The 14096-nt window shown below is 58.3% G+C and overlaps 1 protein-coding gene across 7 annotated transcripts in view; it reads left to right on the top strand.

Moving 5' to 3' along the window:
* Tgfbrap1 (transforming growth factor beta receptor associated protein 1) overlaps window positions 1–13420 on the top strand; it is a 45990-nt gene extending 32570 nt beyond the window's left edge. For 6 of the 7 annotated variants that reach the window (XM_023717346.1, XM_023717342.1, XM_023717343.1 and 3 more), the window contains 7 exons: window positions 75–416; window positions 2189–2246; window positions 5447–5590; window positions 7439–7585; window positions 8254–8413; window positions 9658–10091; window positions 11476–13420. In XM_023717346.1, the coding sequence (XP_023573114.1) occupies window positions 75–416; window positions 2189–2246; window positions 5447–5590; window positions 7439–7585; window positions 8254–8413; window positions 9658–10091; window positions 11476–11652 (1462 nt within the window). In that variant the 3' untranslated portion in view covers window positions 11653–13420. The remainder of the gene's footprint in view (window positions 1–74; window positions 417–2188; window positions 2247–5446; window positions 5591–7438; window positions 7586–8253; window positions 8414–9657; window positions 10092–11475) is intronic. The other variant, XM_023717347.1, reaches the window with a different exon arrangement.
* The last annotated feature ends 676 nt before the right edge of the window (window positions 13421–14096 follow it).

The raw sequence follows: 14096 nt of genomic DNA, 5'->3' as shown, positions 1-14096 counted from the left end.
CCATTGTGTGCCCCACTGTCCTGTGCCCACCGTGGCCCCACCCGCCCTCCATGTGCCTGACACTGTCCTTGCAGAAGCGGGCAGCTCGACGTCCGGGAGCTGATCTCCTTGCACCCCTTCCTGCTGCCCACGTCCTCCTCCTTCACCCGCTGTCACCCTCCACTGCACGAGTATGCTGACCTGAACCAGCTGACACAGGGCGATCAGGAGAAGATGGCCAAGTGTAAGCGCTTCCTCATGAGTTACCTGAACGAGGTCCGCAGCACCGAGGTCGCCAATGGCTACAAGGAGGACATCGACACGGCCCTGCTCAAGCTGTATGCAGAGGCCGACCACGACAGCCTGCTGGACCTCCTGGTGACCGAGAACTTCTGCCTCCTGACGGACAGCGCGGCCTGGCTGGAGAAGCACAGAAAGTGAGTGTCATCCCTCCCACCCCTCTGGGGACACTGATGGGAGGCTTCCTCAGCCAGCGGGGCTGCATGGTTACCGCCATGGAATCCCAGTGGCACCTCGCTGTCACAGTCTCTGCATGGCCATTCTTCACGATGTGGCATAGCTGAGGGCGCTCTTCCTAAGTGGAGACCTTCTAGGTGTCCCCGTGCCTGGCGGAGGACGTGCCTGTGGGCAGCGTCCAGCATTTTGGGGAGCACACCGAGGCCCCTAAGGAGGGGCGAGGTCGTTGTCCCAGTGGCTGAGAGGGAGGCCTCAGTGAGTCCAAGTCACATGAGACTAACATCGGTGCTGAGTGCCTGTGGCTGGTGTGGCCCAATCAGTGGTGCTCTCCCTGGGCAGGTTGTTATGGGGCCTGCTTTCTAGGCCTTGGGGCTCTTAAAAAACAAGGGCTGTCAGGTGAGCCCTCGGTCCATGTAAAAAAAGATTTTCCGCATATGATTTTTATTAAGAGTTTGATATGGCAGTAACACTGATAGAATCCCTGGAGGCTCTGGGTCACAGTGCCTGGACTTCCTCGGCCTCTGCCGCTTTCCGTCAGCTACTTGAATGTGCTCCAGGGTGGTGTCACGGGGTGCATCCCCACCTAGGACTGTGGGACTGGAGGTGCTTCACAGGCGTGTTTCAGAGCTGAAGCTTGTCTTAGTTCTCTCGTTGCTGAGACAAAATCCCCAACATCCAGGAAGAGGATGAAAAGCTTAGCTCATAGTTCCTAGAGGTTTCAGTCCATAGCTGGCTTCTCCGAGGCAGGGTGGGCTGGCTGGGGGGGGCGTGCAGAGGAGCCGTGAACTCTGAAATGCTCCCAAATCTGAAACTTCTTGGGGGTCATGATAGTCTTCAAAAAGTTCAGACTGCAGTGTCTTGCCTCTGATTCCCAGGTTAGGGATGCTGAGCTGCCTCCTGCTTAGGAGCCAGAACACAGGTTGATACTGTGGCCATGGGACAGGACGACCTGTAGTCACCACACTTCTGAAGCTGATTTTTTGTGTCTTGAGCATTTGCTCTTTACGTGAACAAAGCTGACTTCTCTTGGCGTCAGCTGACTCTGGACCTGCTGGGCAGGGGTGAGGCCAGGAGCCTGGCTCCCCTGCTCAAGGAGGGCACTGCCCCATGCCCAGCTTGCTGCCCTTTCCATTCACAGTGGGCCCAGGGGGCGGGGAAGGTAACAGCCTCGATCTGCAGTTCATGGGTCACGAAGCCTGAGAGGAAAGCAGGTCCTTGAGTTCCAGGCTCCCCAGAGTTGGTTACCCTGACTTTCCATCATGTGTGGTAGGGTACCTGCCTCTGTGGGCCAGGTGGAACCTTTGGTCCTCTCTCCAGTGTGTGCAGACAGCGTGCCTGTCCCACTCTGATGACCTCGGGATGGACTGGCCTGTCCCACTCTGATGACCTCGGGATGGACTGGCCTGTCCCACTCTGATGACCTCGGGATGGACTGGTACAAAGAGATGGGAGCGTATTCATATTTGAAGTGAATTGCAAAGCAGTTCCAGCTATGATTTTTCAAGTAGTACCATTATGACTTTGTTTTTTCCACACTTCTTCAATTGGAGTCAGATCCTTCCTGGAGATCAATAGAGCATGTAGTTCTGATACGGTGAAGGAAAAAAAATAAGTTCTGAGGCTCCTGGACTCCGGGGGAGGAGGAGCCGGGACCCAGGGGTGGGGCTGTGCTGTGGTGGGCGGGGCTTGCTCCCGTGGGCGGGGCTTGCCCTCACTGCCTTGTTTCTTCCAGGTACTTTGCACTGGGACTGCTCTACCACTACAATAACCAGGATGCCACTGCGGTTCAGGTAAGCCTGCAGGTGTTCTAGCATTGTTTTGAAGCCATACCATTTAACTTCGTGTTACTTAAATAAGTCACAAATTGGTAGAGCCCACATCTGCCTGATCCATGACTTTATGTGGAACAAAAATAATACAGGAAGTGAATTCTTTGAGAACGATTGCCCAAGTCTTTTCTTTGTGTTTATATCTTTCTAAGGAACATTACCAGAACTGAAGTTTTGGAGATTGAAGAAATAAAAAAGTATTGAGGCTTTATTTTTTAATAAGTATCAGCTGACACAAAATTGTGCACGTCTGTGGGGCACGGTGTGGTAGGCAGCTCATGCACGCAGTGTGAAGTGGTCTGATCAGGGTAACTGGCACTTCTGTCTCCTTAACGTTATCATTTCTTTGCGATAGAAGCCTTTAATTCCTGTTTTAGCCCCTTCCACAGTACATAACAGGTTGTGCTACTGAGCCAAGGACATCCTTCCTGAGTGTTGTGTAGGTGCCCCCCCCTGCCTCAGGACCCCGCCCCTCCCAGGCTCACTACCCACTCTCCGCTCAACATTTACGAAACCACCCTGAAAATAGGACTTCTTTTTTTTTTGGCTTTTTGAGACAGGGTCTTGCTATGCAGTTTAGGCTGGTCTTGAGCTCCCAGTAGCCTCCTTGTGTCAGTCTGCCAAGTGCTAGGGCCACAGGCATGCGCCACCATACTTGACAAAGGACTGCTTCCTGAGCCAGAAGGCATGCGCCATCAGGGCTTACCAGAAAACGCAGGCCACAGAGTCCGTGGTTTTCTCTGTTACTGATGGCAATAGTTGAAGTGAGCTGAGTCATAACTTGCCCACATCACAGTGATTAGGCCAGGCGGGTCCGGGCACAGTCGGCATGGGTGGTGCTGGGGCCAGGGCTCCAGGTAGCCGGCAGGAAACCAGCGTGCAGAGCTCTGGCCCCTGCAGCCTGCTCACTCGAAGCCCATCCTGCGTTCTTGGGGGCTTCCTGCCCTGCTGGACCCTGCTGCCCACCTGCATTGTGCTGTGTGACGCTTTCCCCATGTGCCCTTTTTGTTTAGTTTTGCGAGAGGCTGGGAACATCAGCCACATTCCCCAGACTAGCGTCAGTCTGCAACATTAGAGCCAGGGAGTGCTTAGTCTTTGGAGGCTCTGAGGCGCTGCCATGGTAACAAGACTGCAGAATAAAACTGTGCGGCTTTTGGCACTTTGGAAGGACACTGGCAGAAGTGAACAGAAAGCCTTTATTTTGGGCACAGGCGGAGTGCAGGAGACGGTGAGGGTCGAAGGAGGAGGCAGCGTAGGTTATCGGGTTGGACCGGGGTGGAGTTTGTATGGGAAGGCGAGTGACTGCCCAGAGCAGACCGGAGGTTTATGGGTGCATGCAGAAAGGAAACAGAAGTTTATTTTGGGACTAGCAGACAAATATAGAAGTTAGTCCTGGAGGACATGTGGTCATTTTGGGACCCCACACCAGGTCGCATCTCGCTGTGATGACTGTGGCTGTTTCCTATGGACAGAAACCCATTATAGACAGAGAATGGGTTCCCATGAATGTGCACCCCAGTGTAAGGGTAGATTTGAGTATCGCCAATTGTTGATTTATTTGCATTACTGGGGATTGAACCCAAGGCCATACACATGCTGGCCGGGTGCTCTACGGTTGAGCTATGCTCCCAGCTCTTTTTCAGTTTTTGCATCGAACTGGGGGTCTTCCTGTATTCTCCAGGATGAACTTGTGATTCTTTTTGTCTCAGCCTCCTGTAGCCTGGATTACAGTTATGCCCCACTGCACCGGGTTTATAATTTTTATTTTTTGAAATATGGTGTTCTCAGAATCATAACTTGATTGATAAAGTGCAGTAATATTAGCAAAACTAAATGGAAAAACTTTGCGAACTGTAAATGACACAGAGTAAATCTCTGTGTGTGGTGAAATTCTGAAAAGTGCTTTTAGTACACTTAGGGCTGAGTTACTTGGTTGGGGGATCTGATGTTAAGGAAGCGAGCGCAAGTTGAACCCCTCTAATCTGAAAATCTGAAATGCTTCCAAATGCAAAACTTCCTAAGTGCTGGTGTGAGGCCACAAGTGGGAAGTTCTACACCACGAAGCTTTGTTTTGAGCAAGCAACTCCCTAAAAGGCGCAGATTCCCTCCAGGCTGTGTGCCCGCGGTTTACATGAAGCATTCGTGCATTCATCCTGAGACTTGGGTCCCAGCCCCAAGGGTGTCTAATGTGATGCGAATATCCTGAAAGCTGAGTGGGCTGAGCCCTGAGACCCTTGTGCTCCCAGGCCCTGTGCAGCCGAGGAGCCTGGTGTGCTGGTGTCAGGGACAGGCACACTGCTGCCTCACTCTTCAGGCTTCTTTGGGGCTGGGTGGGACTCAGCATTGCCGCAGGTGGATGGGGTTGAGGCGCATGGGCAGGTGATGTGGGGGACCTTTTGTGTGGCCTCCGCCCCTCCCTGCCCTGCGTGCCGCTGCCTCCAGGTCCCATGAATGAGCTTCAGTTATCACGGAGGACTGTTGTACTTGGGATCTGTCCCAAGCTCCCTGTGCAAAAGACGGGAGCCTCTGGTGACAGAGTCACCAAGGCTTTTCTAGGGGCCCAGCACCTGCCCATCATGGCCCAGCAGGGCCCCGGGACCTGGAGCTGTGACAGAGAAAAGGTGGCAGGGTGGGCTGGTGCCTACAGGGGAGCTGGCTGCGCCCCAGGGCATGTGGGCACAGCCGCGTGGTTTATGAAGATGCCTGCTAGTTGTTCTCTGCTCTGCCCATAGACGTCATTTGCTGTGGGTTACAGACTGTACAGAAGAGGAAGGAAGGGTAGGGAGGAAGGGAAGAGGAGGAAGGACAGAATTTGGTGGCTTGTTTGATAGCTGGACTGTATCTTTTTATATTTCTATATCCCCCAAAAATCGACTCTGTGCTCAGCACTTACAGTTGTCGTGCACAGGCTGAGCCTTGCTTGCCCAGAGTGCTTGGGCCAGAAGCTTTCAGACTTCAGTTGTTCAGATCTGGAATACTCGCCTAGGCCCCGCTGGTGCGGCAACTCAGAACTCCGGGATCCCAAGTCAGGGCCAGCGTGCTTTGAAAAGCGGGTTTTTGAGCTAAGGAGATTCCACTTGTGTTGCAAGTCTTGAAAGGCCAGGGTACACGTGTGGCTTTAAGGCTTCTAGAGGGTATGTGACGTGTCCATTCCCGTCCAGATGTGGGTGAACATCGTGAATGGAGACGTCCAGGACGCCACGCGCGCAGACCTGTACGAGTACGTCGTGGACTTCCTCAGCACCTGCGCCGACCAGCAGCTGGTGTGGGCCCATGCCGACTGGGTGCTGCAGAGGAGCCAGGAGGTTCGTGCGGTCTCGGGGACTGCTCTCCCGGGTGCTGCCAGGGAGCAGAAGCTATGTGCAATCTCTAGTTATTGGGGGTTTTTTTAGTTTTTTGAGACAGGGTCTCACTCAGTAGCTCAGGTTGTGCCTGGATTCTCATTAGTCCTTTCCCTGCAATATTCAGGGTTATAGGCATATGCCGCCATGCTTAGCTCCACCTCCTGTGTGTTCATTGCCCCCATTTATTTGTTCATTTGTCCATTCATTCATTTGTTCTTTTGTTCAAAGACAGGGACTCACTGTGTAGTTCAGGCCTCGAACTCGCTGTGTAGCCCAGGCTGGCCCCAACCACACTGCGGTTCTCCTGCCTCAGCTGGGTCAACAGGTGTGCAGCCCCACGCCAGGCTCTTCTGCCTTTAATGCTGCTGAAGCTTCTGGGCTCTGGGGGTCCAGAGGAGCGCCTGCATTTGGTGCTTCCGAGTCATACCACTTGGATCCCTTCCAGCTGGAAGCCCCACTCTTGGTACCTTGGCGCTTCATTTCCGTCGCCACTCCCAAGGTCTGGCATTGCCGTGTCCTGCAGTGGGATCAGTTGCCACAGGGCGTGGTCATTGAGAGGCAGCAGAACCAGGCCTGGGGTTCCCTGCGGCCACCAGGGTCCTCGTCTCTGCCTCTCCTTGTGCGCAGGCTAGGGTGGAGGCAGGGGTGGGGAGCAGGACCCAGCCTGTCAGCGATGGAGCGGGGTGTGCAGCCAGGATCGAGATCCTGAGTCCTGAGCGCTGTGCACAGATGCTGGTGGCAGGGACAGCAAGCGTTGTCGCTTCCACCGTGGAGTTCCTGAACCTTGCCCTGGCTCCAGGAGAGACAGCTGGCTGTGAAGCAGGGGCTTGTCCTCAGGGAAGACCTTCTGAGCATTGCCTCTGCCTGAGCTCCTGACGCCCACACGGCGTGCTGCACCGCACCCTCCCTCCCCACAGCTGTGTGTACCCTGCCAAGGGCGCAGCCCACCAGGCCTGGCCTGCTTGCACTTGGGCTGTCCATCCCTGGTCAGGGATGTTGCCAGCAAGAGGTACCGGAGTCCCTGCATCCACTCTGTCATCTCTGGAGGTCACACCAGGTGGGTGTGAGTTACTGAAGCTCAGAGAGGTGCACTCGCTTGCTGAGGTTCTGGGGATGCTGGAGGTGACACACAAACTCAGCTGAAGGAACTCAAAGTTCACACATCAGTTGGGTTCATAGATGGTAGGTGTGGCAGAGGTGATGCCGAGCACCTCAGGGAACCAGCTTTGGAAGACAGAATCAGACCGCCTTGGGCTCTGGAAGGAAGCCACCTGGGACTACCTGTGGTCTCGTTCAGGCGGCCGCCCACCATCGCCATCCACTGTCCGCTGCCCACTGGCCAGGTAGATCACCTGTGACTTGAGCGTGGCCCCAAGTCCAGTGCTTTCCTGGTAGCCCACTTACTCCTAGGCCAGGGCTGCTTGGTGTGGGGTGACTCTAGCACTGCTGGGTGAGCCCTCAAACCTGTTACCAGCAAGTATTTCTCTGGTTTCCAGCAACTTAATAGAACTGAGCTGCATAGCGAGACCCTGTCTCAAAAAAGACAGAAAAAAAGGGGGGACTTCCAGCGGGATGTGTAGAGCACCAAGCCCAGGAAGCGTCACTGTATGCACTGTGGTCTTTGCCAGCGCTTCCTGTTGAGCTGGGTTTCTCCTGAAAAGCACTTCCTAGCACTTGATGGCATTCTGACCGGCATGGCAGAAGCGACGGCTGTGTAAGGAGCTGTCACTGTGCTCTCCTTACTGACTGAATCTGGACATGGAGCTGGTGACCCCGAGCGCCCGCTAACATGCTGTGTTCTGCCTCCAGGTTGGAGTTCAGGTCTTCACCAAGAGACCCCTGGACAAGCAGCAGAAGAACAGCTTTAATCCAGACGACGTCATCAGCTGCCTCCAGAAGTACCCCACAGCCCTGGTCAGATACCTGGAGCATCTGGTGGTGGACAGGAGTGAGCAGGTGAGCACTTCCAGCCACCTGGGTGGTGGGCCACGGCACCACGGGCCACACAGGTGGCTGTCGACTCCTGGTGGACAGTACTTAGACAAGGAGGGTCCCTCAGCTGTGCAGGCTGTCCTGATGTCCACAGAGCCCAGTGCTGGGCAGAAGGGACCTGTCCATACCCAGGTCAGCTCCTCTCCGCTTACGTCCTTCTGTTCTTCTTCATTACGCTTGGAGGGGATGAGAAAGCCATTGGTGTAGCGTCTCTATGCCCGTGGCCCTTATGCCCTGCCACTGGTAGATTACCAGGGTGGCAGCTTCCAGGGGCAGTGGCCATGTGGCTCGAGCCACCTGTTGCTCTGTGCCTGTGGCAAGCCAGCGAGTGGGCCAGTGTGCAGGGTGGAGCAAAAGCACCCACATCCAGGAAGCAGGCAGCAGGCCCTGTCCCTGGCAGGCCACATGCTAGGGACCTGTGGACCTCCGGACACCTGCTGAGGCCCCACCTCATGCCCTGCGCCTTTTCTGGTGGCACGCGGCTCGCAGGTTCACCTTGGGGAACTGTGGGCCTTGGGCCTGGGTCTTTGAGAGTTGCTCGCTCTGTCAGTGCAGTCTGGTCAGGGGAGCCCCGCTGGTCTGAGACCCAGTCACTGCACTGCCTCACTTCCTTTTCCGCTTTCACTCCCCAGAAAGCGGAGTACCACACTCACCTGGCCGTGCTCTACCTGGAAGAGGTGCTGCAGCAGAGGGCAGCCCCCAGCCACAGCGACACCACAGCCACGGAGACACAGACCAAGCTGCGGCGCCTGCTCCAGAAATCTGACCTGTACAGGGTGCACTTCCTGATGGGTGAGGGCGGTGCGCGTTCTTTCTGGAGAGGGAGGACTAGCCAGGACCCGCGAGAGCTGCCCTGCTCTCCTCAGATGCGGCGCTCACACGACCTGCTCGTCTCATGCGTGGCTCTGTTTCTATCTATTTCAGTGGCACTGGGGTGGAGCCAGGGTTCCTGCCCCTGAGCAAGTGCTCTGTGCTTCTGCCACACCCCCAGCCTCAGGTGCCCTCTCCTGAAGCGCCCCCTCCCCCCAAAGGCCAGGGGTCACAGTAACGCCTCCTGCCGGGCCTGTCCACCGGGGGTGACTGGGTTTAACAGGCAGGAGCAGAAAGATGGACATTGCCGCAGCGCTTTCCTGAGCCTCTGGCATGGGGACTGCACGGCGGTCGTGTGTCAGTGCCGTGCGCTGCGCTCCTTGCCCCCTCAACCCAGGGAGCGCCCAGAGCGCTCTTCGCATTGGGGAGGGAGTGGGCACGTGCCATTTTTGCACTCTGGACAGGCCGGGGGCAGAGGGCCTTGCTGGTCATCCACACCCCCGTGGCAGGGCTCCGGTCAGGACAGACGCTGTCTTCAGGGTCTCTTTTCCTTCTGTCCTGGAGGCATTGCTGAACAGGAAAGGAAACTTGGTTTCGCCCTCAGACTTTGTGGCTAATGTAGATGTGGGTTTTCGTACACTTTTGTGTAGAGCAGATTGGAAGGGGAGCGAGGGGTTGGACACGCTTTGGGGTGTCTGCTCTGCGTGGAAGGGAATACAGGCACCCCTCACCCATGGGCTCTGTGGCTGCGCTTGGACTGACGGTGGGGAAGGTGCGTTGTTAGAGGTGTGTGTGCCCACATAGCATCCTCCTCCTGGTCACTCACTGTTCCTGGGACAGAGGGCCACGCAGGCCTGGAGAGCTCCAGGAGGGGGCGCCGGGCCTGTGTGGACCCCACGCTTCTCCAGCTGGGCCTGGAGCACTGGGGCACCAGAACGTGGATCTGCCCTGGAGCGCGGAATGCTGTGGCTCCTTGGGTACAGCCCTGGGTGGGGGTCGGGCGTAGGGGGTGTCTGGCCTCCTTAAGTCCTGAGCCACAAGGCTTATTGGTTCTCCCCATGTCTCCCAGAGGTCGTCTCCTGGCTCCCTGAGGCCCGGGGTGCACTGCTTCAGCCCATGGTCGCGTCGGGGCGGTGTCGCTTCTTACTTGGCAGTGAGGGCAGCCCAGAGCCGGGGCCGGGTGGCTGGGCCCAGGCCCAGCCGTCCTCAGCAGCTTCTCCCCACAGAGCGGATCCGGGGCGCCGGGCTGCCTGTGGAGCGCGCCATCCTGCACGGGAAGCTGGGCGAGCACGAGCAGGCCCTGCGCGTCCTGGTGCATGAGCTCGGGGACCCGGCGGCTGCCGAGGACTACTGCCTATGGGGCTCTGAGGGCCGGGGCGCCGCCTGCCGCCAGCACCTCTTCCACACGCTGCTCACCATGTACCTGCAGGCCGGGCCTGCGGCTCCTGAGCTCGCTGTGGCTGCCGTGGACCTGCTGAACCACCACGCGGGGGAGTTCGATGCTGCGCAGGTGCTACAGCTGCTGCCCGGCTCCTGGTCAGTTCAGCTGCTCCACCCCTTCCTCACGGGAGCCATGCGCGGCAGCATCCACGCTGGGAGGACCGCGCAGGTGGCACTTGGCCTGGCCAGGTCGGAAAACCTGCTGTACACAGCCGACAAGGTGGGTGTGGTTGTCCGTCTCCTGCCATTGCCTCACACGGTGTCCTCACACACAGGCAGGACTGAGGAAGTCTCAGGGCCCTACACAGAGGAGCCCCCACCATGTCTTGCTGCCTGCTCCCCTTACCTCTTGGTGACCTTTTTCTGCATGGCTGGCCCAGCAGGGCCTCTGATGTCTGCCCCAGCAAGGCATTCCCCCATGGCCTGTGTCTCCACACTGCACTGCCTGCCTTGGCCTTGAGGGCCGTCTCAGAGGGGCCACACAGTCCCACGGCCTAGGGTGCGAGCGCTGCGGCGTCGGCCTGCTGTCCTGGGGTAAAGCCGCCTCTCGCTGGGGCAGATGAGCCCCCTCACACACCGGGGTGCTCCGTGCCCTGTGTATGACTTCCCTCTTAGCCCCTGAGTTCGCCGTGGGTGGATGGCTCTGTGTGTCGTCTGCTAACCTGGGGCTCAGCCCGGTGTGCTGGGCACCGACCCCACTCATAGCTGGAGGGGCCCCAGAGTACGAGAGCAAGGCGAGTCCACCCAGCTGCTGCCGACAGCCCTGCCTGGTGGGCGCAGTGAGCCGTGCAGCAGGACCCTGCAGGCTCAGGTTCTGCTCAGCAGGAGCGTGGGGGCTCGGCTGCTCAGCGACCCCTGAAGACAGCGCCCACTTTAGGCGACCAGGCACCGTGTGGCTGTGCCCAAGCCACTCTGCGCCTTGCTGTCCTCACTGATCACACAGAAGCCCCTGGGGCATCCTGAACATGTGACCCGGTGAAGGGCCTGAGCCGGCACTCTAGGCAGGTGGAGGGGGAGATGGCTGTCGGCAGCAGCGATGGCTGTGGGGACAAGCTTTTTCTGTTCTCTGGTTCCTGAGGGTGGCGGTTGTGTGCCTTTCCTTTTTCTCATTGTTGACACAAAATACACACTGCCCAAATTAAAGGGGGAAAGGTGTATTTGGCTCACAGTTTGTGGAGGTTTTGTCTATATTTGGCTGGCTCCAAGGCAGGGTGGCACGTGGCAGAGGGCAGCAGTTCATGGTGTTCATGGTGTCGGGAAAACAGCGAAGCAGCAAGCGCAGAGGGAGGAGCAGTGGTGGAGAGCAGGCCTCTCCCTGCCTTGCCTGAGCAGCTGCTGGCCCCAGCGCCGGAGCGCTCACACCCAGACTCCCAGCCCTGGCCCATGCATCAGACCAGACGCCCCCGTGACTGCATGTGGCCTTGGGGGGGACACCCAGACGCACAGCCACCACAGTGCTGCTGCTCGTCTCCGTCCCTGCCCACGGCCTCAGGAAGCCCCTGTGAAGCCCTCTGTCAGCGTCAGCGTGGGGCCACAACACCTGCTCACTGTAGCGAGGCAGCCCCTCGGGCCACTGCCAGCGCCGTGTCTCGCTTCTGTTGCAGATGAAGCTGAAAGGCCGTGCCATCCGGCTCTCGGACCAAAAGCTCTGCCAGCTGTGCCAGCATCCCTTCACAGAGCCTGTGTTCGTCCGGTACCCAAACGGGGGGCTCGTGCACCCCCACTGTGCCGCCAGCAGACACCAGGCCCCCAACTCTCCCAGCCCTGGCACCCGGACTTGAAGAGCTGTGCTTGAAGGTGCGAGGGTGCCAGAGTTCTCGTCCACACCTGCTGGACACAGAGCAGGCGGCCGCACACCAGTGCCAGCGCAGAGGGTGGTGTCGGGTGCTGGGAGACGTCTGCTCTGAGAGCCAGGGCCCCTCCCTGCCAAGCGCTCTGTGACCAAGAGCACAACTCTGGGACAGTGAGGGCTCCCTGTGCAGTGCCGTCCTCCAAAGCCAGAACAAGCAGCAGCCAATGTCCCCACCCAGGTGGCTCCACCACCCCCAGTGGCCAGCCTTGGGGACGAGACGTGTGTTCCTCCTTCCCTCGGTGCCTGCCTGGTCACCAAGCACTACTGTGTGTCTGGCTGCCTGGCAAGCGGAGCTGTGTGTAGGACCTGCGGGAGCCCCATGGCAGCAGCGGCAAGGCAGGCTCCTGTCGGTCAGTGTGGGCTCACGGAAGACTGTGGTGTGACCCTGTGCAGACAGGCATTTGTATCTGAACTTGTAGCACCTTTGTAGATTTTCTTGAGTTGGAAAATTCACCTGCCACGTTCACTAGGGATGCTTCTCTCAGTCAAATGTGCCTCCTCCCAAAGACCTGGGAGCCAGAGAGACGGGCACAGAGTGAGCATGCCTCGCAGGAGGGCCAGGGCCGGGACTGGGGCTGGGGCGGCGCTGCCCTGCAGGGGAGCCTGCTGCTGGGCTCTGTGCAGTTGGGGGGGTCCGGCCAGGCCGCCTTAGCTCCCCTCACCTCTGTGCCTGCCCCGAGGGCCCCTGAGTCCACAGAAAGCGGCCTCTGCCCTTCCTGTGGGGTTCCTTGTGTCTGTCCATCCCTGACCCGCTGCAGCCACGGTCACTTCACTGCCCACCTGTGAGCACATGCGCGTCTCCCCAAGGATGGAGGCTGGGGTCCGGCATCGGCTGGCATGGGGGATGAGGGCTGCACCCACCTGAGCAGCGCCTGGGCTGCAGAGACCTGCCCTCTCAGTGTCCGCTTACCTCTCAGTCTTCGAGTGAGCCGAGAAGATGAAGATGAAGCTCTCCCCATTGCTGTGCGCTGCGCAAGCCAGGGTGGGTTCGTGGCCCGGCTGCGGACTCCCTGTGGACTAGGGCTATTACAGAGTGTGCGCCTTGCCCAGATGTCACCGGCTCGGCCACGGCATGGGGCTTGGGTTCCTCAGAGAGCACGTTAATGTCCATGCAACATTGCACTTTCAAAACCTCTGTTCCTTCCCTACACAAAGTGGGTCTAATCTCGACAAAGGCTTGTGGCTGCCCATTGGTAACATGGGCACCCCTGTCTGTCTGAACCCGGAGCATTACTGTGAAGCAGACGGCGTCCTTCCCAGGGTGGGAATGGGCGCTTCCCATCAGCTGGTGGGCGTGCTGTCGTGTGCGTGAGGACCTGTGTCCCTGGTGTTGGTCACGCGCGGGAGGTCTTTTGGTCCGGCCCTGTTTTTCAGGTCTGCTCTATGGTTGCCCTTCGCAGAGCACGGGAGCTGTTGTCAGGGCTCCACCAGCTGCTCTGGTACAGTGGCGTGAGCAGAGCTCGGCTGGCACGGCCGGTCCCTGGGCAGTACTGCATAGCTTAGGAGCTATTCGCTCTGCTGCGTGCCGAGTCCTAGCAGAGGAGCCGGGGCTGCGGGCTGGAGCACAGAGCCAAGAGGTGTGGGTGGCGACCGCAGGGGCGGCACTGGCCTGTCTTTCCTTTCCCCTGGGCCCTTTTGTCCTTGGACCTGTATCCTTCATCTCTTTGGGCCCCAGATATTCAACCTGTACAAATGTAAACTTGTTAATTTTATTAAAAAGAATTTTAATTCTTTGTTTCTTTTACAAAAATTGTTGGGGTGAGGTGGTGGCGCCCACACACGCTGTCTAGGGTGAAGAGCTCTAGAGCTCGAGTGCTGCACCTCCTGGCCCGCGGGCGTGACCCCCCTTGCCCTGAGCTGTCCTGGGTTTGGAGGACACTGCTGGCCCGCAGTGACTTCAGAGGAGCACCCAGCAGTGGTGCCCGGCAGTCCCCGGTCGCTGCCTGCTGCCTGGCCTGCAGCCACGCGTCTAGCCTGGGAGCCCTTTGTGAGGTACAGCCAGGGCTTGCGGGTTCACTCCCACCTCCTTCCCTAGTTTGGTGTGGGTGCTGTCTTGGGGCTTCCTGGATGGCTTTCGTCCTGGTTCCCTTTGTGGGCAGCACAGGAGGATGTGTGTGTGTGTGTGTGTGTGTGTGTGTGTGTGTGTGTGTGTGTGTAGGCGAGGCGTCTGAGCCATCCCACAGCCTTGGAGCCCCAGGGCTGCTGCTCTGAGACCCCCTCAGCAGCAGCCAGGGCAGCTCCATGCTTCCTCACGGATGGGCTAGGCTGTATTCACAAATTCTGGGGGATGGCAGGCGACACGGTGCTGGGCCGTGGGGGTGGGGCGAGACGCATGTAAGCCTGGCCACAAAGAAAGGGCCAGCAGTCCTGAGG

The sequence above is a fragment of the Octodon degus genome, unplaced genomic scaffold (genome assembly GCF_000260255.1).
Source record: "Octodon degus isolate 3935 unplaced genomic scaffold, OctDeg1.0 scaffold00052, whole genome shotgun sequence".
NCBI lineage: Eukaryota > Metazoa > Chordata > Mammalia > Rodentia > Octodontidae > Octodon > Octodon degus.
The sequence above is the reverse complement of the archived record's forward strand: the minus strand, read 5'-3'. Positions and strand labels throughout refer to the sequence as shown.